Genomic DNA, 22,857 nt, shown 5'->3' on the forward strand with positions numbered 1-22,857 from the left:
GTTGGCTAGTGGTGACCAGAGAAGTAAAAAAAAAAAAAAGAAGAAGAAAAAGGCTCTTGAATTTAAGCAAAATAGACTTCTAAGTACATTAGATTTTTTTTATCTTAATAGGCTTTGAACCTTCCTTTTTTTTACTTTCCCTGAGCGCCAACAACTTGACCCAAAAGAGAGACACTGATGTCTAGGCCCATCCTTTGCGATTCATTGATGCAATCTGCTGAGGCAAGAAAATAATATATTAGAGCTTCCTATCCATGTTTCGGTATTCTAGGTGGCATAAAGGTTTCGCGTACGTACGATACAGTACGACAATAGTACGATTCTTTTCTAAATCGCACTAGAGAAACAAGGTTTTAAGACGACGCTACGAGAAATTTGAGGCGGTGTCCAGGAGTGATTTTCATGCCGAGGCACATTGCAACAAAACATCGCAAAGGGGCGACCAAGGCTTTATGATACGGTTGCTGCAGTTTCATTACATGATGATATTGTTGTTGTTTAACTCACCTGCAGAAGATCTGTGTTTTCCTTGCTCCAAACCTGTCCAAGATGATGCCACCTGGTAGGGTAGCACCGGACAGAAGGAAGGACCCTAGTGTGTAGGCTAGGCTGAGTTGTCCCTCTTGAGCCGAACAGGTAGTCACCGTCCCATCCGTTCTGTTGTGGACCGCAGAGCGTCCCTCTCGGACAGTCTGTATTTCTGTTGTCGACGATTCGAGCCTCGGCCTATATCTAACCCCTCGCCATTTCCATTTCTGAGACGCGTTTTCCTCCAAAATTTCGGAGTTTCCGTCTAGAAATTCGTCAGGCACTATGACCTTCTTGTTTGTTAGTTGGCCGGCAGTTGGCTCAGTCACGGTGAGCAATGTCTCCTCGCTCAGGTACAGTTGCTGCCGTTCTCTCGTGAATTTAGGTTCTGCACTGGGGGGGAATGTATTTTGTGAGTTCTTGTTTGCAGGTGTTTTGTACGCCTGATAGCTTGGCCTTGCGCGACGGTCTTCAGTGGGATTGGCGCCATCTTGGTCACACAGGTGAGAGAAAACACCTTCCTGTCTCAGCACAGGTAGGAGATTTGCCCAACCCAGGAGAATTCCTGAGAACAACACGATCTGAAGAATGGAGGAACACAGCAAAAAGTGCCGACGGCGTCGCACTGCTTCGACCGAGGGCGCCTTGAAACACATAGTCTGGGTCCACTCAGTGTAGGTCTCCCGTTGTCCACGAACGTGCGAGATTTGATACCCACTCAAACATATACACAACGAACTTGTCAAACTGCACACCAAAAACTGCTTTAAGTTCTACTCTTGTACCTGCTTTCCTCAATATTCAGGTGTACTGATGTCAACCCAAACCGGCTCGAACCGGTTGATAAGTTGTGTGACAACAATGTTGTCAGACAAAAGCACGAAACCCCTGGAGGGACAGTCCGATGATCAACGATTACTCCGACTGGTCGGGTAACATTGTCAGAACCACTGATAATGAATACTGGTGCACACTCAATCTCTGGTAGGACTGTCGTCTTCCGTCACCGATTTTTGCACGAACTTTTGAATTTTAGTACAGTTTCCGCTCTATTCCGACTGCATCACAGTGGAACCTGAAACAATAAACATGAAAATTTAAAAAAGAAAGTGGTTTTCCAAGCATTGATGATTAGGCGAAAACCCCGAGGGACAAACCAAAACAAGTGACCGTAGGTAACAAACTCTGTGACCTAATATATAATTATGGTTTATGTCGGTAGTGATATTTTCTGTGGAGTGTGGTGTATGACTTGGTGTTTTTATCGCATACAGAACACATCACCTCAACTTGTACTAAAAAATTAACTTAAAAACATGCCTATCACTGCCAAATTCAAAACCCTCCAGTCACAGAGTAATTAACTTTGGACAATCCGTCTCAGCTAGCTTTTACCTCCATTATGCACAGAAATGCGATAATACAATAGAGAGACAACATAGGGCACTTCCCAAATCATCATGAAATCCCCAAGGAGATACTGGGAGGAAGCCCGGGACGTTGCCAAGACCAGGCCGTGGACAGAAACATTGTGCATCCCTTTAAACATTAGCTTGAAGATTATGCCACGACACTGCACTTGAAGGACACTGCCATTCCTTACCCAAATATGTCTATAGGAATGAAAGTGTCCGAATTCTTGTCAATATGAAAACCTAACCAATATCCGACAACTAGCGATGGAGCGATTTGTGTTCAAGCGCATTGTGTTCAAAGCATTTGGGCCCTCTCCTTCACAGTTTTGAGCTTGCCGGTGCTTTGCTTGTCTCCGCGGAGATGTCGAGGGTTCACAATAAAATAGTAACGTATAAAATAGTAACCGGCTGACGTTTCTGACAAGCTGTTCAGTCTGTTCAGATTAAGGGTCGGATTTTTGTTGTCTCCATGCCCCCCTATAGCCTCTACCAGGCTCCGTGGTCGGTGGTCTAATTGTAGAAATTGTAGAAATCCTCACTTTACTGGCCGGTCGACTCCCCTAGCGTACTGTTGACTCTATTTGTTAAATTTCTACAATTAGACCACCGATCCACGGAGCCTGGTAGAGGCTCCCCCATGCCATACTTGTTCACTGTCCCTGAAACTGTGTATCTTTTCGATGTTTTCTCCATTATCTTCTGACAACGCCCCCTCTTCTGTCAATACTGTGTCGTGGCACTGAACCTAATTTGGTCACACCATGTTACTTGGGACAGTTCTGCATCTACACGCTTTCTCACCTCACTTTCATGTTTCTCTTTTCATTTGCTGCCATGTGTTTTGTATCAATATACTTCTTCCGTAATAGTGTCCTTCTTTTTCACTGTCCCCAATAAGGGGTCGTGTGGTGTAACGGCAGGTGTGCGGCCCAAAGCTAAGAGGTTTTGACCATTTAGATTTCATAATGAAGGTAACTTTTTATTTTGACCAAATTAACTTTTTGTTATTCGCACGCTCGCATCAGTATAGGGGTTTCCGGAGGATGTCATCCATATAATCAAATCAACATGCCTAAATAAGCACGGTACGGACCATGCTGTGTTGACGGTAAAGAAGGAAAGGGCGAATACCTTGTTTATTATGACTTTCCTAATATATATGCAAATGGTGGAGCAGGGCCAAGTTTTACTACGCGATAGCACATATTTACATTGGACCTCCTACTGATTTAATTCTAACAGTTTCTCCATAATACTTAGTTACATTTACGATATCAATAATCAATCAAAAGCTATTTATTGTTTTGCATGCAGTCTGCAGAGTATTCCATCCATAAAATGTACATGCTGTGGCCTAATCCTACATATACGGAGGCTCAGACACTATAGTCCAAAACGAAAACCATGTTGAAAACGGAAAAACATGGGAAATACATTACACTTTACAGAATTTGGGAAACACAAAGAGACAAACAAGCCGAAAAGAATGCTCCCTCGGCGGGGAAATCAGAGTTGGAGAGTGGAGTAGCCGCTGGTTCAACCATTGACCAGAATGATGATGAGATATTTACTTTAGACCGCCATGCAGCCACAATAGCGCAAACCATTTGAAGAATGATGTTTGTGGTATCATATTCCCCATATGTATGTAAATTTCCAGACCAAGGTCGTAAGATAGATAAACCAAACAACTGGAAATGTACCAAAAACAGGATCACACCAAGACGCTATTACCGGTTACGGATAAATATAGAATCAACTAGATGAAGCTGTCGTCGATAAGCTGCGCATGCGTTATTATTTTGAGAATCTTTTGAGTGAGGTGAGGTCATGACATGAGGTCGGCTTATGGTAGCAGAACACAGTTTTCGGTTCCTATAGTTAACACAAGGTGACTGACATCGACGCGGATAAAACCATACCAGGGTGCAGTTTTGAAGAACTGAAAAGCAAAAATCTTTTTTATCTTTCTTTTTTAATTTTGATGCAATCTTTGAAATGGGGCCATGCGGGGTCATGGGGAACTGCAGTCGACTCACAGAGGCGCATTTATACTACTCTCCAAGCAGAAGTTAGGCTCCGGATGTTTTTTCAAGTTTTTAGTCATTTTTTATCGGGTTTTCGTTAGGCCGCGAGACATCAAGAATGACTACAAAATAGAAAGCCCGATAAAAACGACAAAAAAAAACGTGAAAAATAAACAGCCGGAGCCTAACCTCTGCTTGGAGAGTAAATTTATACGCCGAATGGGCAAGCATCTTAATCCTATACATACGATCTGAAAGTCGACTCATTGTACTACCATATAGCAAAGTTATGCCCCGCTGTCTTCCACGTTACATCTTTTACAGACGATCCCAAATTTCGGCCGCACTACTTTTTTACCCCTGCTTCCTCGGGGTCGCGGAAAAATACTGTGTTCTGCTTCCTTATCTGTTACACCATCTGCGGCGCAGTTCATGTAGCATAGGTCAAAAGTACAATCAGGAGTTCATCTAAAAGCCTTACACAACAATAATGTCTGTGAGAAGAAATAATCACATGGCCACAGTTTTTTTCTCTCATTTTGCTGCACACTTGCATTGCCTTTTCCATCTTTATAATTTATATACTATCTGGAGAAAGGATTTTGGCACTAGTCTGATAGTTGACGACATTCTCCTGGTGCCTGCTAACCATTTGCACGGACCGGCTTTAAGAATGCTTTCCGGCCACAGTCCTGATAAATAACGTATAATCAAATAAATAGATCAATATAATCTATTGGGCTTTTCTGACAGCCTATATTTCCAGCCGGCCTTTCTATTCACTACCTATGACCTGGTGTTCGCCAATGCTGGGAGGGTGGGCAACACCGACCCAGCGCCGTAGAGATACCGGGAGCTCACTATGGTATAGCTATACCATGGACCATAGTTAGTCGCTCCGTCGACTCTTGTTCAACGTTAACGTTCATTCTAGATGCCAACAGTCGAACCATGGGGAAAACGGGTGGCCATCTGCCAAGATGGAGTGGTGTATTCATGGTGAGATTCGTCACATCATAAAGTAGGGACTTCACAACCGTGAACGGAGGTAATAAAAATCATTTTGTGGCCCTTTCAGCGCGTGCCCTTTCTCCCTAGACAACTGTATCGACGAACAGACAGGACGACCCTGTCATCTCCACACTAGTATACAGACGGGGTTGTGAGGACTTTGCCCACATACGGATTCAATACGGATTCAAATGTGTACAATACTGGGACGTATGTAGAGGTGAAATGACAACCATAAAAGACTTCCAGACATAATGTTAGCATATAGAGGTACATGGATTTGCAGGCGCGGTTTATTACAAAGACATAGGAGCAAAGTTGCCGAAGTAATCAGAATGTCACAGACAATGTTATCCACAAACAAATTTCTTAGGATTAAAATTCGGTGCTATACAAATCATGAAAGACAGTAAGCGGTACCATTTTAGATGAGCTGCACGCTGTCTAGAGTAGAGAGAGCGCATAGTCGGACTAGTACTGCTAGAGCCGTGGCACGAATTTTGAGCCGGCACATATGACGTCAGGAATTTTCCACTGTGTCTGCTCTCCAAATAACTCCCCACGAATGGGGACGTGTGTGACAGGGTGATGTTTGATTTACGCTCGACCTCAGCGCCCCGGGCGCCTGTATGGTAGTTTTCCACACTCGGCCAAGGCCCATCCTATCCTATCTGGTCACGGCAGTCGTTACAAAGGTGACGAGGTATTTATAGTTACAGTCACTGGAAAGGCGTTAATATATGTGCATGTACTTGTCCGTTGTAAAAGGATATGGCATTGCCGATAATTTGGCTTCAGGGCTTTCTTGGAAAGCATAAAAGGAGAGAAAAGTTTCCACTGGTGGCAGAATGCCACAAAGTAGACAAGGAGCAGTTGAAGGGCGAGGGGTGATTTTCAGTAGGCCACTGTAAGAACGATCGTCACTTCATACATGAAAGAACGCACGATGAAAGACATGAACGAAGTATGTTTTCTGTCATTTGGAAACGACGACGTGGACTGACCAAACATGTTCAACTATGTTTCAAGGTCAATGGTAAAAGTTGAAGCATGCAGATCTTTAAGAATATATTTTCTCTATGTTGACAGGACAATGAATTAATTTTCATGATTTTTTACATGTTAGTAACTTTGATGAAGGCCATGTCAATGTAATGATATGTTAATTATGCAAAACTCAAACTTTATTGGTAGATTATGGCATGGCCCAAAATTGCCAACGTCAACTATACGTAGGTTCATTTTTTATAGAAATTACAAACTACGATTAGTCAATCCCCACAAAAGGCACTTTTTCGCATTTAGTGTACAACCGCACCTAGCGCGCGGCTGCAAAACTTTACCTGCTAATTTCTTCAGTTACAAACGAGCTTTCACCAATCCAACTTTTGAGATCAGTTCCGCTGGCTAAAAGGGAATTTCTCACCGCTAAAACACGCGTCCATGCAGCCGTTTATTTTTTGGCTCGGATCTCTTTTAGGTACCCACTCTACCCACTCGGAGTAATACATCAATGAGACCTTAACTGTCATACACACACGAAACACGCGTAGATCATGTTACTGTCGCCTGGCATGCCTGATGTCATGTACAGGTAACGATGCTGACTTGGCAGGGGATTTGCACGCTTGGGCATTTTCTGGGTCAACGATCGCTAGCACGGTTTTGTGTATACGCATTACTGGACTACTTAGTTTTACACACAGCAGTTGCAACTTGCCTACAACAGTTCAAGTTGTGAAATACAGGACCGGTAATTTTAATTCCATTTATGAAGAAACCTTTTACGTGCTCGATGTGTGGCTCTCCTCAAACACTGGACCTCTGGTTTTACGTTTCGTCGGAGACTATGGACTCATTTTTACTAGTCGAGTGAAGATATTGGTGAAAATTGTCTTTCCGGATTCCAAAGACACAATACAAATGTATTGATTAAAAAACAGGCAACAGTTGGAAAATCATTATCATGGGGTATTTTTTTCTGCTTTGATAAGTATATGGTTCTACGCATTTTGTGACATACTTCATGAACTTCTTTTTTTCACGCTCAAATTTTCAGGCGCAAAAACATTCTATGTGGGCCAACGCATCGAGTCACATTTTCGAGAGGACGGCAAATGATTTTAGAACGTGATGCAGTGGAAACTAGAAATGTTTCCAGTCAAAACTTCATGAATTATAGATTAGCTTTAAATACCTTCAGGCAGTCTACTGTCTACCGCAACTGGTTTCCACACATGGGGATAAATTATGTATTGTCTGTTATTCTATCATCCAGACATCGCCAATGACTTTCTTCTATGGCTGCATGGGTTGGTTCAGACGGTAAATGCGTTACTAATAAGTTCACTCGGAGCCGTAAATTGTCACTCACTTAGTGACAGCAGATAGACGAAAACCTAATTTACGTTCCCTATTAGAGGTAGGTCTCCTTAATGACAAAGTATTCAGAAAGAACAATTCTCGAAAGCTTACTTCTTATAATAGTAGAGCTTTTCCTACATTTTCCCCTCAAAGAGACTTACCCCCTCTACGTCTGCTTGGAGCTTATCAAGCTAGATGGAGAGGGGCTCAAACACGCGCAAAACACTTCATCTGCTTGGAAATCAGGAGTTGATAAACAACTTGATTGGCAACGTTAACTTTTATCAAAAATATGTTTTATACTGAAGTAATACATTGCAAATTAGTACAGCAACGCGCGAAAGACCAACACATAGATAGTGGTATATACAACTCACGAAAAAGAGGGGCGTTATAACGTTACCAGTAACTTGACAACTAGATCGGCAAAGGAAAGTGATAACAGTACTCGTAATGGGGCTGTAGTTTTCCAGTCAAGTTTGGATTCTTCCGTTGAGTCTGGATGGATTTTGACATTCAGTTCTTTGCCAACATCATGCGTGACTTCTGTTCAATGTGTACTATTCTCGACAGAAGAGACATGCCGTTCATGCTTCCACAGCGACCGACAAACAGCCCCCTGTGGTGTAGGGTTCTGTCAAAAATGTCATTGACGTTGGTGTAGCGTGGGTAATGTTATCATGCGATGGCGTTTTGTCAGTGTTGTATAAAGAATTTCATGATATCTGTTCATCAGCGTCACACTCGAAATGACTGTATTTCTTGGCCATTCTTCCCCTACTAAGACATTAACGTAATGTCAAACGCCTATGCTCGTTAACACAGCGACAACAAGTTGATTCTCTGTTGCAAGCCGACGGCTACTTGCAAGGGTACATGCAGATACAAGAACGTAGCAGGAAAAAATATGAATATTCTATCGAACTAGCTAATGTTTCTACATACATTTACATCATGGCAATGGGGGGATTTTAGTAGAAATGTGACTTTGAGGTCTTTCTTCTGTAAGGTCTTTCCAAGCAAGCTAGCTTGGGGCCTCTACTACTACCCTAGGCCCGACGATCATGTTACATGGATGATCCCATTCTGACCGTCTATAGGGTATAAACCGTCATTTCAATTCACCTTACATCAACCCTAACACGGCAAAATATTACTCAACTGTGAAATAGAACTTAATTTGATAATCAAAAGTAACTCTTAGCGATAACACTTGTCGCATCAAAATATCAAGTTAACCATTCAGCAAATTAATAAATTCTAAGAGGCAAAAACGATTCCTTCAGTGAAATGGTACAAGCCAACTAGCCATTTAAACCCTTGTGTTATTCTGGTATTTCGTAACGCCCTACTTCACTCCCAAAACACCTGTACCTGTGAAACAGGCACTACAAACGGCCATTGTACTAACGATTGCTAGCTGACCATGCGTTTTCACCAGTCGACACAGGAGAACACTTTTGTCCAAGGAAAAGAAAACACAGGAGACTTAAGTTTTGTTCCTTGTCTGACACCAAAACTAACATATCTACCTGTGTGGTTAGAGTAGTACTCAGTGCTATTTGCTCATTCACTTAGATTGGTCCCGGCGATGTGGACACTAGACCACAGGGTTATCCGTCCGGACAGTACAAATCCAACAACAGAGTCTCGCAAAGCTGAACTTTGATACGCCATTGTCGTCTGAGCGATCCTATCTCACGGGCAAGCCATCAGTACTCTGTGGTTGGAAACTTGTAGATACTCCTATATATCTTCTAGCTACCTATTCTCCTCTCAGAGGAGCTAGCCGGTAAATTTCCCGACTAATGCTATATCTCCGCGCGCGACTCAAACTCTGCTTGGAGAATACAGCTAGCTGCCCAAGTCTTCTAGGATGACTAAACTAGTAACCTGGCGTCCAGTCTGTTGCAGACTGGTCTGGCTCTCTTCAGGATAGAAGGAGATATCCTAGCTTCCATAGCAGGCTCCCTGGGCCTCTTTCGTCTCTTTTTATGCTCATAATACACCTTTGCTGGCCATTTCTTTTTTTGTACTGGGTCGCTTATACTGCCGGTCCTGCCAAAAAGACGAAAAGGCCCAGAGAGTCTGCTCAGCTAAGGAGGCTAGAGATTTACGCCGCTCGACCAAAGTCTACCCGCGGCAGAAAGCGTTCGCCATGGAGGGAGCCCGGCCAATCTATGGTAGACTGGATGCCAGGTTACAGGGACGCCTAATATAACTGTTAATAACTCATCCTTCTTCTCCTACTCCTGCTCCTACAACTACTATTCCTCCTCCTCCTCCTCCTACTACTACTACTAACTATATTACTATTACTACTACTACTTCTCCTACTACTTCTAATCCTCCTCCTCCTACTTGCTCCTTCTACTACTTCTACTACTACTACATGTGCATATATAACGGTATACAGTAACTAGGCCTACAGCGACCCGCCCGGGAGCTATTAAACGAGACTGGATGGCCTAGATTCCAGGCTGGTGTGGGTCCCAGGCCGGCTGCAGGTTGACCTGTTTTTCCCCTAGCTCTGTCTATAAAGCAAGGACGTTATATGAGACAGGTCATCAGGCAAGCACTTTAATACGCAGCCATATGACAGTAGTTTTAACAACTGTATCGTATATCGACGATACTGCATTGTAACAAGGCTTTTGCACCGCTCTGAAGAGTAGGCAACTGACTTTGCAAGACTTCTGGACCGGGCCTTGAATATACATGAATCAGCACGTTCTGTGCTGCTACTATTTATTGTGTAAACAAAACACCGCTGGTGCATTAGGGCCCAGGGGAGTTGAAGGGCAGAAATACCCCAGTCCAGGCCCGAACCACAACAACAGAGTGCCCCGGCGGGGTGTTGTCTTGAAAGTTTCTTTGCATGAACAAAACTCATTCTTAACTTAAGTTTACCAGCTAACCTTGTCCCCAATTCCAGGGACAAGGCTACAGACATGACAAGCCGCTGTTTGCAGAGGCCAGCCTGACGCCCGGGGCCGGGAGGTTTGGCGTACAGCCAGTTAGTGTTTACACGGCAAATGTCCCCGGCCTCCTTCCCTGTCTCGGACAAATCGCCTTAAACCCACAAACGTCTACTTACAAGTCATTAGAAAAGAAGTCGCCAAGGCAAGACAAGATCAACTTGCAGCAATGACGCAATGTTAAACACTACAGTACAGAAAAAACTTACCAAACTGGCAGGAGCCGCCTGTGCCTCTAGTTACCCGGTGTACGCCCAGCTGATCCAGGGTCTAAACACAACCATATTGTCTTTCTCGCTGCAGGTCAGCGCTCTTGGCCCCTGGGGCCGGTACGGCAAACCCCATTGGTCAAACAAGTAACCGAGGTCAGGCGTAACGCTAATGCTCGGGCAATCACGCTTGAATGGGTTTTGTATTACTCCGCGACGCGAGAAAAGTCTCCGTGATGCCCAGTTATGTGACGTGCTGGACTGTAGCTGGACTGAAGAGGCACATCATTGACAGTAGCGTGCACCCAAATCTTTCCACTACACGAAACATGCAGTGTGCTTCATTAATCATACACTATTATTGTTGGATCTATATAGATAAAAGGCCTAAAGTGAGTCAGTGAACGTCACTAGTATCCTCACTGGCCGTCGATGTTGCGGCATATGATATGGGCCACCCATAGTCATAGGTAAATGCTAATGATTGATTGAATATTGAAACGATGCAGCAATGTCGCTAGACATATCTTTCTGTCTATTCACCGCAAGTTCGATTATTCCTTTCAAGTATTCATGTGTCATGGCATTTTGTATCAACACGCGATAGCAATTAATCAATCACCCTGCCCCCTGACGCAGCCAAAGAAAAATTAATGACGCTAAACTTTTAAAAACAAACTACTGAAACTGTGAAAAGACGATCCCTGATACAACTTTTCAATGGCAAAGCCATACCCATAAAGATAGTTTCGGTGTAAAACTGTAAAAGAAACAACGTGCATAATCTCACTTTCTATTAGATTGTAGTTTATATAGTAACGATAGAAGTATTCTTTTTAGCCATATTATAGGAAAGTTCCCTCGCTTTGAATATATGTCTAGTGTTGAAAAATTCATTTTTCTTATGAGCTTTGATCAAACGACATTATACAAACACATCTCAAGCTACATATTTAACATAACTAAGAAACGAGAAGAAGCCGAACAAATGTATTAGAATAGTTTTAGAATTTATGTTTTAGATTAGTCTTAGAAACCATGATGTTTACTGCATTACTACCCTTTGTATCTATATGCCTGTACTTAGCCCGATAGGGCATGAATGTGCAATAAAGGCTATTACAATTATATCACGCAGGTATAGTCATCCCTGTGCCAAAGCACATCGCCACATAAAGGTCCACCGAACCGATCGTGAGATACAGCTGCGAACAGCATAAAAGATAAATTTCACAATCTCCCTTCAAGAGATAAAAAAAACATGTAAAACTCGCAAGTCGCACGAACGCTATATAGTGTTAGCTGTTTATATTTCGCCGAGATCTGCAGACAGAACTCGCACCCCGGCAAGCCCGCAGACTATTGACAATGTGCGTTGTGTAGAAGTATGCCAACAAAAAATCCGCCTGTTTTGTTAAAACATGACGACTTGAGTTGAAGGGCACAGCTGAATTGGAGGGAGGCAGCGGAAAATATGTTGAGTCTATTAAAGCATGCTTGGTCCAGGTGAAGTTGACTGTAGAAGATTCGAGTTGACTGAGGAAGTTTCGAGTAAACAACATTGGGCCACCCTGGCAGAGTTACTCACACACATTCACCACAGGTCTCAGTACAAATCATACTCGAAGAAAGAGGTTGTTTGTTTGAACCTTTATTTATTCATTAAAGCTCAAATCGGCCTGCAGGCCGCTTTTCATTGAGGTCATGAGGGAAGAGGCAAGGGTCAGACAAAGTATTAAACAGAGATAAAGTTACATCGTTTTGAGTCCTTATAAGTCCTATACGTCTATATACACCATTTACATTTACATACATACAGAATACATGATAGAAACTGCTACATTATTCAAGTCCGTTCATTTGGAAGCCAGAGTTGGGGCTGTGCGTATGTCCGGTGGTAGACTGTTCCAGATGGTGGGTCCACGGTAGGCGATGGCTCTTCTGAAGGTTTCTCGGTTGGGTTTTGGGACAGCAAGTTGATCACTTGTGCTTTGCCTGGTTGTTCTTGTGCTTTGGTCTCGGCAATAGACAAACATCTGGCGCATGTAGGGTGGGAGTTTGCTGTTCAGAGCTTTGTAGACAAGTACGGCATTGTAGTACTGATATGTTGCCTTAATGCCCTTCCAGCCCAGCCTAGAGTGTACTTCGGTTGATGGTGTCCTGTGTGGAGCCTTCAGAATTAGTTTTCCCGCCCGATTTTGCATGGTTGTTCCTTGTGGAAGAGCTGTGCCTTTCTTTCCATCATTTACATATATAGAATCTGTCTGTTTGGAACACATTGGACGACATTGTTGGGTATCGCTTCATTATATAACAACATCGGTCTCTTGGTCTGTATCACAATTAAATGGTATTTTGTATATCAACACATCGGACAGTTAAGATCAGTTGAACAATCAATCATTCAACCTGCCGCTTAGAGCTTATCTCGTGTATTACTGTATGGCTTATCATTAAACGGATTAATCGGTGATTAACCAATAGTGTGATGACACAAGTACTTAGGGACGCATGGTCTCCCGTGACGCGTACACAGGTGCATTCATACACTTTGCGCAGTTCCAGCCAGTGCTAAGTACAGCAGTGCAAACAGATGTACGAAGGGGAAATCTATCCCCTCCCCTCTCACCATGCCTTTATATACAAGACCATCGGGATACAAGGTAGATCACAGTGCATCATGGCCGCCAACTTGCTCAAGTGTCCTGCCGGGGACTTTTATAAAAGGTCAATGAATAATGGTGCGTCAAAAAGCGGGTGTGTGTACATTTGGCGATCTTTCCCCCGGTGACAATGATTATCGATAAATCTCCTAGCAGGTGTAAGGAACCGGCTTATTCTCCGTGTTTTACTACGTTTGGCAGATACTCGTACATGTATAGGTAGTGCACTTGTTTTATTTATTCTTTGCCCTTTCCTAATGTTACATCTACCGAAGAGACAGAAAGAAAGAGATAAAAAACATTGTGAATGTTTCTAATACAGGTTTATCTGGCGATATCTGTCAGTGGGACCCATTTGTGGTCTATGCGCGTTATACGCTCACATATCAAAACACATTGGGTACCTACTGGCTGCAATAATACACCAAGGTGTAAAACAAAACCGGGGTCTACACCACCACTGCAGCGTGTCGTGATAAGGCGTCATCTGGCAGCTTTGGTGAGATTACACGAGTACTCAATGAATAGGACCCTATGAAACACTCTGCTCATTGAAAATAGAAAGGAATACTGAGTCAGTTATTGCCAAATGATATAATGATTAACAAAGAAGAACAGATACAATGATAGAGTAAAGGGGTCATCATAATATAGGATACTGTCCCTGTAAATCATAAATTGCATGAACTTCATGTGCATTTTGCCCCACTAAGTGTTGCAAATACAATGTAACATTCAACAATCATCTAATACTACATTTTCTCCACTATGGCTCAAAACAATATCATGTATTATTATAGGTTTTATTAACCTTTAAAAGGTTATGCAAAAGATATATATGGTATGAAGATATGATATAAAAGGATGCAATAGAAAAGTTCTATAGTATAACATAATGTACTTGTACATGTGATAAGTACATGTATGTAGCATTAAATATTGTATAAAAGTTCAGGGTCCTAGATGATTGAATAGTTCTAGTTTTACTATGTAACATTATAAATTCTACTGCATTCCATAGCTACATTCATATGATCTTAGATATTTTCTTACTTCCAAAACTTTTTTTAGAATACATTGCAAAAGGTCAGGTCCACAACACTATAAACATATAAACAGGCTCATGACTCCCTTCTGTAATTGAACCATGGAATGACCATTATCCGATATGTATCATGTTCTATGTGTTTGAATGCTGAATTTACCAGTTCCACAGCATTTCTCATTTGTTCTATGCATAAGGCTAAAGCCTGAATGTTCCCCATACTCAGGGCTGCTGGCTTTTTAAGTCTCCATTGGAATGCATTATAAGTGACATCCCTCACAATATGCACAGGAAGGATTTGAACCTTTAATGCCTGAATGACAGAATTTGCTCAATATATTATATGTTTAGAATAAAATCAACATGTGATTTGTATCTTTTTAACTGCCAAAATGTGAATATCATCCCTTAAACAAGTGTGGTCTAATCAGTGAAAAACAAGACTGCATACGACATTGACTTTATTGGCCAGTGCTGTATACAGGAGGGGGGCTGGTGGGCGGACCTGAACCTGGAGCTTCACTCTGCGGCTGCAGCTCCATCCTCTGTGGGGGTTGAGCACCTGCCAGGACAACATGCCCACCTGCTCCTGCTGCACCTGTGTGAAGGTGTGAAGGTGTGAACACACAGAGCAAAACCCATTGTCATATAAGGTATCTTTGTGTTAATGCTAGCATTAATTTATAAGAGTGATCACTGCTGACTAGTCTGGTACATGTACCTATCCCCATTTTAACACTTGGCATTTACATCATTTATCATTGTAGGATCAAATATTACTAAGAAGCAACATACTTGGGACCATATTTCTGAATTTCCGCTCAAATCATTTTACTTAAGCCATGTTACAGGGACATGCAACTTACAGCCAATAAGAGTTCTCACGTAATCTCCAACCAGATCCACGGTGCGTAATGTATACTAGTAGTATCAAACTACCTGTTTGACTCGCTTGGCCGGCTACACTCATTGGCCAGCTTTGATACTATCTTATGGCACCGTAGGATCTGCTTGGAGATTATTCTCACCTATATGTCATGTAACGTTATATATTATTTCTCTGTCTTTTTATTGCTGATTGTGGTATCTGTAAAATAAAATATACAACTATGAGAAAAGTGATGACTAAGCATTCCATAATGCACAATCTAGCTGTCCCTTCCCTGAGGAGGGGCAATTGTTAAGATATGAACTGGTCACCTTGCTCAGTACCTCCCTGTGGCCCCAGAAACGGCTGTCCTGGGTGGGAAACTACCTGGGCCGTCCTGCTGTCAAACTGAACAATGCTCTGGGGAGGGGCCTGCACATTGCCATGTGGACCAATGTCACTGAGAACCTACATAAATGATAAGAATCACTGTAAATGAAAATGATGAATGTCACATTATAAGCTCAGACTGCAAATATTTCAATTTGTTTTTGCACATCAAGGGTAACATTGCATTCTGTTTATCAGCAGTATTGTTGAACTCAATTATCAATACATAGTGTACAATAGCTAACAGTTTGAACTTTGTGCTATTAACACAAAGCCTGGGCAAACATAGAATCACAATGTAGTAAACCTGGTAGGGTTGTTGGGTGTTCCCTGGATTCCCACAGCAATTACAGCACCCGTTGGTCAGTGTGTAGGCAGTGACAGTTACAGAAGCGATACACAGGCCTAGCTCCACCAGGGTACACAGGAGGACTATGGCGTCAACCAGGGATCTGGCCAGCTACAGGCAGGAAGAAACAGCACTGTGACAAAATATTTTCAAACCAAGCCAAACCGCTGTTCTTGCAGGTCTTACAACTGTGGTATCGCCAATAAAATAACACTTTGCAAGTATATATTTTTTCATGTTTTATGGAACTGTGAAAGCAGAAAAGGAATAGAATTATCACTGTCTCAGGGTACTAGTGCTGATAAGACAATGCTGTAACGTTATAATGTTGTATGAACCGACACTTACCTATATCTGTAATTGGCAATACAGACGAGGGTTAAACTTCATTTTTACTGTGATGATAAGTCACATTACTAAGGTATTGCCTGAACAGCTCGGTAATTACAATGAATATGATGATAACCTAATTATATAAAAATAGTGAGTTATGAGGAACAATGTCAGGTCACATCAGAGTAATTTCTTGATTCTTAGATCTTCTGCAGAAAAAAAAGAGCAGGTGTAGGGTGAAAAAAAATCAAACACATGTAAACATGTATCCTGTGATCATTGTTAACAGGAACCTGTTAACATAATTTGGCAAAGGTAACATCAACTCTTGTAACTCTACCAGATGCCAGAATACTGCAACATGAGAAAAACACATCTGAAGTGATTTAAGGAGATGTATCACACTTGTAATCCTGGGGTATATTTTAGGCGTTGAAGTCAATCTTGAGAAGGCCTCTATAACAATGTTTTCTGACTGTGTGGTGGTATGGCACCCTGTGGTGAGAGTTCATGTTATCAGGCCATGTTCAAAGTGCTTCAAACAATGACTTTTCGATCTAGATCTGACAATGGTTCTCAACTATTGGTGTAGAAAAACAGTAAAAAAAAAAGTTGTTTCATGTCCAAATGGTTAAAATTTGACTAATTTTCTTTTTGCAACTGAAACAAATGACTTTGCAAACTAAGAAATTATTACTTAATGTGTTAACGAGGTACTGTATGCTTACATTAAGATGCTTGCAGACATTCCGTTCTGTGTCCCAATCATACCAACAGCCTATAGGTCCTGGGAAGGTGTTCCAAGGTTCCGTACTGATGGCAGCGCTGGCTGATGCTATTCCAGACAGGACCATCAGGAGACAGACACATGACATCACCAGGAACCCCACCACCTGAAGGGGAGAGGAAGAATGACAAGGAGATGTGACACTGTAAATTCAATTAGGGGGCCGGGGCCTTATTTCTGTGTGAATCCTGTGTAACTAGGGGTGTATGTAAAAGTTTGTGATGTCCATTCTGCTGCTCTTGTATGAAGCCCTCATCACTCTTTCATTGGTTGTAGCCTACAGGTGAGGATAGCTATGCAGCAGTCACTGTAAACTTTAGGGGATGCAAATGTAGTACATTTCCTCGGCAAAGGACATTACTTCCAAAAATTAATCTTATTACGGATTGAGAAAGTAAAGTGGTAGGAACACTGGGGATCTGAGCTATGAACTATTGAAAACATCTACAAGTTACCTGAAAATTTAATGTTACCTCTACAACAAAGTCCCTAATCCAATTTCACAGAAGAGAAACAAACTTGCCTTTGAAAGTCCGTTTCACGGTTTGTTTGGAAGAAAGTTAATTTGTTTCCTATGATGCTATGCATGGCAACACTGATGGACACACAGGGTGCATTACTGACTGAAAATCTGTGTTGTCCAAGTTCAAGTGCTTATCTATAAGAACTTAAATACAGAAAACTTACCGTGCACTTGGTGTGCCTGTGGCTGGACACAACTCCCAAGATTCCTGTCACCAGGTACTGGAACAGTAAATGTTATTCTTCATGTCCAATTAATCTGTTACATGTTGGTGCCAGTAACTACTCTTTGCATAGTACAAAATTGTGGACAAGCAAGATTTTCAATTACAAAATAATGTACTTTGATCTACACACCTTGTTTTGTTATCAGTCAGCCCTGGCTTTAGAGACTTTGCCCTTGTGGCATGATGTCTGCATGGGAGTGGGTGGGTGGGTGGGGGGGTTGTCCCCAATTTCTTGATGTGAAATTGTGAGGGCCAACTTAATGACATATGGTAATAGGCAATTATTACAGATTTCTCAGAACAAGAAAAAGTTACATTAATCTGACATGCCTACCATAAGACCGGTCCATATTGGGGTTCCAGCAAAGTAGGAAGCTGTGTTGATCACACTCCCTGCGATGCCAAAGGTTAAGAGAAGACTTCCAAAGACAATATGAGATGCTCCGAGTCCTCTCCCACCACCAACCACATACTTAGAGCGTGTGGAGTGGACAGGAATTGCCTGGTTCACTGCATACATTATGTTGTTGCTGTAAGAAATCAAAACTATACTGTAAATTCATTAAGTTTGTGGCACTTAATGTTTAGTTTCTGTGAAGCACAGTGAAAATCGAGAGTTTGTAGTATCTTAGGATTTGGAGAAAAAGATTCATGATGTACAGTATCTTTATACACAGGACAATATATAACGTCCTTGATCTTACAGGGTAAAGTTCAGTTTTTTGGCCAGATAAGGGCTGTTTTGGTTCTGTAAATACCATCAACTCACTTTGATATAATGTAGCATTATATAATAAAACCATGAACGAATAGATAAACTAGAGTTCCACGACCCCATCCCTTCACCAAATGATTCAACCTTACTGATAAGTCAGTATAATTCTCATTGAAGGTCCTTATTTGCACATTTCATATCAGTTGATCCAAACAACAGAAGTTGTCTTAAGTATGCCTGTCTTAAAAAGAAGGCTATAATGGCATTTTCTCCATATGCATAATTCATATTCAGTGATGTTCACCTTCATGTAGTTTCCAAATGCCATTTGCCACTGTGGATTTATTGTATTTTATCAATAAATAAAGGGGCATTCCACTCCAGACGGGACTGTTATTTTCCGATAGATATTAATTGTAGGAGGTGAGAAATGTATGCTACGTAACATTATACGATAGAGTACCCATTAGCCCCATGCGCATCAAAAATCATTCAGTCTTCTACAAAACTCCCCAAGTACCCTCTAATTAAATCAATCAATCTCAGCCTATGGCTAAATACAGTGTGCCTGACAACGCCTGAATAAAGTTAGGTTACAAAGCTTATTTCAGGGGTGCTAAGAAAAACACGTCTTGTTATGTGTTCTTTGATATCTTGTGAACAATTGACCTTCTTGGTTTGCTAAGCGCCCCTCATTTATGCCAAAAATATTCACGATAAAGGAAGTGTCTACACGTATAGGGAATACATGGGTAGGGTCTGCATGGGTTTAGTGAGTGTCATATTGTTTTACAAACACACATTGCGTAATTCGCGACAAGTGGAATTCCACCAAAGGTCGGCTGATCATGTATTAATTGATACATTATCTATTGGAAAATAACACTCCCTTCTGGAGTGGAATGCCCCTTTAACATTACATATCAAGTTCCTGATTCTTAATGCAAATTAGATTCTGATTTGTAAAATTAATATTTACTTATAACAAACATCTTACACACCAAAAATCATAATGATCTGTTGATCCCTTCTTGAGTTATTTTATTTCCAAGTCAGAAACAAAACTGGCTTCTGCAGTTCCAAAAAGCCACTAGGGGGCCCAAACTACTTACTCTCTGTCCCAGGAGCTATTTTAGTGCTCAAAAATCACAACTACATGCATGGTATATCTAGAACATGAGGTATTCAAACACACACACAGACACACACATACATACAAACACTAACAAAACATAATATTGGCAAAGGTAAACATCCAAAACACCTCTTGGATCCTTATATCTGCTTGGAGATAAACAATTCGCCACGGTTTTTGGCAGCTGATGAACAGTGCTGAAATTTGATATAGGCCGCTTTCTTGGCACTAGTTCATTTCCGTCTGAGTGAGAGGCCACACAAGGATTTTCGTAGAGTTCAATACCAATGCAGGCGTCTTCTCGTGAATGAAAAATAGAATGGACTAGACTTGTTTACGTGTATATGTATATCTTCTGTATACACTTGATCAAAATGCCATGAACACTTCTAAAAATGCAACCTCATTTCTTTCATTCTTGCATGGTTCAATCTACCTTGAAATCCAGCTATATCCTCACAACTATTTGGTGAACGTTCCTGAATATTCCTGATGAGATGCAAACTGACAGCACGGACGTTTATAGTCGCACAAGCGGGTCCCTTTAAAGTTATCCATGGGGCCTCGAGGCAGGGCGTACTACATTTGTGCACTGAGTGATGTTAGACCATATATATAGGAGTACACAAGGCTTGAAAATACGCCTTCCGCAAGGCTGTCAGTGCCATAAATGTGATATCCTACCATTGCGATTACTTCAGAAGATATAGGGAGAGGTCCTTGATCCCAAGTGCAGCCGGGTAACACATACTTACCGACGAGAAATCAGTTAAACGGTGAAGAAAATCAGTTAAACGGTGACTTTTGTTGAATCACTGCACGGCTCAGCTGAAGACCAGGGAGCGCTGCTGTATGAAGCAATCATGACGTTTCCGTTGGCTGTGATGGTGAGCAGTCACTGTAATCTTCAAGGGGTTGCAAATGCAGTAACGTTACCTTCGTCGACAAAGGTCGGCTACATGCATTCCAAATCACTCTTAATGATTCACACACAAGAATGCACTACAATATTTTCATCAATCAGACACAAAAGATGGTTGTAGAATGTATTTTGAAACTAGAGTCCGGCGACCTAATACCTCCATACAATGTTTATAGCTTTTGTAATTTTTATGTAAATGACTTACTCATTTACATGATTTATGGATGGCGATGTCCATCATTGACCAATGCACACATCATTCATAATCAAGTGAATTTTGCCATTTTTGAAGATTTATATGCAAATCAATTCCTCATTTGCATATTTGGTATCTGTTTATGTTCCACCTAACATAAATCGTGTTACATGTATATTTATTGAAGTCCAGTTATGGAAAACAAAAAAATTATGCAATTTCCTCATTAATAATGCAAATTAATCCAATTGCATAACATATAACACATTAGGAACATCTTTGCCTAAGCTACCTGTATGTCTAAATGATAATGTTACAAATCCGTCATTCCTATCTTCAGCCATCCTCTTTGGAATGTCTTGACTGTTGACAAAAAAAGGGGGGCTCAAACCAGCTCCACTTTGCCCCGACATCAAAAGCTATTTGCCACCCAAAAGTCAAAACCATATCATGTCTGGGACAAGAGATACATTGAAAAAACTACCATGATAGAATATTCTTATTAATCATGCAACTGTCATCTTATTTTGCATAATCATTATTTCATTTTGTACGACTTAATCATCCTCCTGCGCCCGTTCCCCAACGGCTAACTGCCCATATAAGGGTAAGCTCATTAATACTTATAAGCAGGGCGGTCAGTAACTGATCTAAGTGCACCAGACAGCAGAGGTGACCACAAGGAGTTTCGACATGACTGTGCGGTCCCTCTGCGTAGGAGAATGGCCACTAGGGGCCAAAACTTATATCACTCCTTCTTGAGCACAAGAGCTGTGTAACAAAAATCGTGACCAAAGCTTTTTCAGTACACTTGATGCAAAACCAGATGTTCTGCTGCAGTTTCAAGGAAAGGGGCTAGGGGCCCAATATCTAATCATTTCCAGATTTTGTCACACCATACCAACACAAGTATGAAACCAATCCATCCAGCCATTCTTGAAGTATCTTGTTCTCACACACACACACACACACACACACACAAACACTTGTGAAAATATACCCTCCATGAATACTTCATGGTTGTAAAAAACAAAAAATACATTATCTAACTTAAAGTTAAACATGAAATCATTGAACCAATACACAGCAGAAAAAATGAAATTACATGTATGCAGGTTAATGTTGTTTCATGTTTTAGATTTGAGGTGATTACATGCTTCACAATATACTGTGGTATTATGGAAATACATGTATTAGCTTGTCAGCTTTCTTCTTGTTCTATAGGTACTGTAATTTACATTCCACATCCATATACAATGTATGATTTAGAAATATCTTCTACACCCTTGATGACCTTTGCATACACAGAATACACCTGTACTAAGTACTGTATCTATAAAAGTCAAGCACATTAAAATTCTGGCTAATCAGACTAGATGATAGATGTCAACTGGATGATGGGGTATCTCACCGGACTGAAGTGTGTTTGGACCACTGTTGCCAACAAACATTTCCCAACATATTGCAAACAGGTGCAAATAAATGTGCTGTCAATCAGCAATGCCAATGTGTTACCTGAAATGGTGAAAAACGCAAGTGGCATAATGCCACCAACATGCCACCAACTAGCTGTGAAGAAGACGCAAACAATACACTAAAGAGCCAACGGGCATAAATGCAAACTGGCGTGACCTAGATACTAGTACAGAGCTACCAAGAAGACATAGGGTGACTCTTTTTTTTACAAGCACACAATACTGCAGGGTTCTAGCTAGTGCATTTTAGCGTAGTGGGTCACTACACTAAAATTTGTGACCCCTACGCTAAAATAAGGGCCACTAGGCTAATTTTTAACTAGTATAGTGGTGCTTTGCTGTCATTTGCTTGTTCAACAATGACTAATAAATGTCTGAACAATGAAAAATGATGATATGCCACTCAAAACTGACCCCAAAATCCTAACTTTTAACTCTACATCTTCAAATCTCACTGTGGAAGGACCAAGACCTTCCACACCAATCTCCTGATTAGTTGCTTTGCTACCATGCCATTCCCACTACGCTAAAATAAAATCCTGGCTAGAACCCTGAATACTATTGGATGAGCCTAATGGTATAGTATAATACTAGTAATATTGATGACCTGGTCAAAAAGTTTTTACTGCGATCCTGTTTACCTGGGTTTTAAATGCAAATGCACCTCAAATCAGTGTGACTGCAAGGCCAAGGGAAGA

General features: G+C 41.4%; 2 protein-coding genes and 1 long non-coding RNA gene across 7 annotated transcripts in view; 1 reads left to right on the forward strand and 2 right to left on the reverse strand.

Moving 5' to 3' along the window:
• The window catches only part of LOC118410338 (solute carrier family 43 member 3-like), a 22,803-nt gene extending 12,112 nt beyond the window's left edge, over window positions 1–10,691 (reverse strand). The window contains exons 1-2 of one of the 3 annotated variants that reach the window (XM_035811957.1): window positions 10,533–10,685; window positions 508–1,603 (exon numbers count right to left, since the gene is read on the reverse strand). In XM_035811957.1, coding sequence (XP_035667850.1) covers window positions 508–1,184 — 677 coding nt within the window. In that variant the 5' untranslated portion in view covers window positions 1,185–1,603; window positions 10,533–10,685. Of the gene's footprint in view, window positions 1–507; window positions 1,604–5,401; window positions 5,554–10,532 lie in introns of those variants that run through there. The other 2 variants (XM_035811958.1, XM_035811959.1) reach the window with 2 other exon arrangements.
• Window positions 10,692–13,774: 3,083 nt separating this feature from the next.
• Window positions 13,775–20,549, reverse strand: LOC118409433. 3 transcript variants are annotated; one of them, XM_035810463.1, is made up of 7 exons: window positions 20,322–20,549; window positions 18,051–18,246; window positions 17,655–17,711; window positions 16,909–17,073; window positions 15,806–15,958; window positions 15,441–15,576; window positions 13,775–14,838 (listed from the first exon to the last, which is right to left on the reverse strand). In XM_035810463.1, the coding sequence occupies exons 2-7, from the start codon at window positions 18,234–18,236 to the stop codon at window positions 14,702–14,704; spliced, it is 834 nt and encodes a 277-aa protein (XP_035666356.1). In that variant the 5' UTR covers window positions 18,237–18,246; window positions 20,322–20,549; the 3' UTR covers window positions 13,775–14,701. The 3 variants fall into 3 exon arrangements, with proteins under 3 accessions (XP_035666356.1, XP_035666357.1, XP_035666358.1); XM_035810464.1 differs by having other exon boundaries at window positions 20,251–20,549; XM_035810465.1 differs by lacking the exon at window positions 20,322–20,549 and adding an exon at window positions 20,003–20,161.
• Window positions 14,743–17,429, forward strand: LOC118409434. The gene is made up of 2 exons (XR_004830443.1): window positions 14,743–14,893; window positions 16,958–17,429. It is a non-coding gene; the product is annotated as an uncharacterized LOC118409434 (long non-coding RNA).
• Window positions 20,550–22,857: the final 2,308 nt, after the last annotated feature.

Source organism: Branchiostoma floridae, chromosome 2 (assembly GCF_000003815.2).
Source record: "Branchiostoma floridae strain S238N-H82 chromosome 2, Bfl_VNyyK, whole genome shotgun sequence".
Lineage (NCBI taxonomy): Eukaryota > Metazoa > Chordata > Leptocardii > Amphioxiformes > Branchiostomatidae > Branchiostoma > Branchiostoma floridae.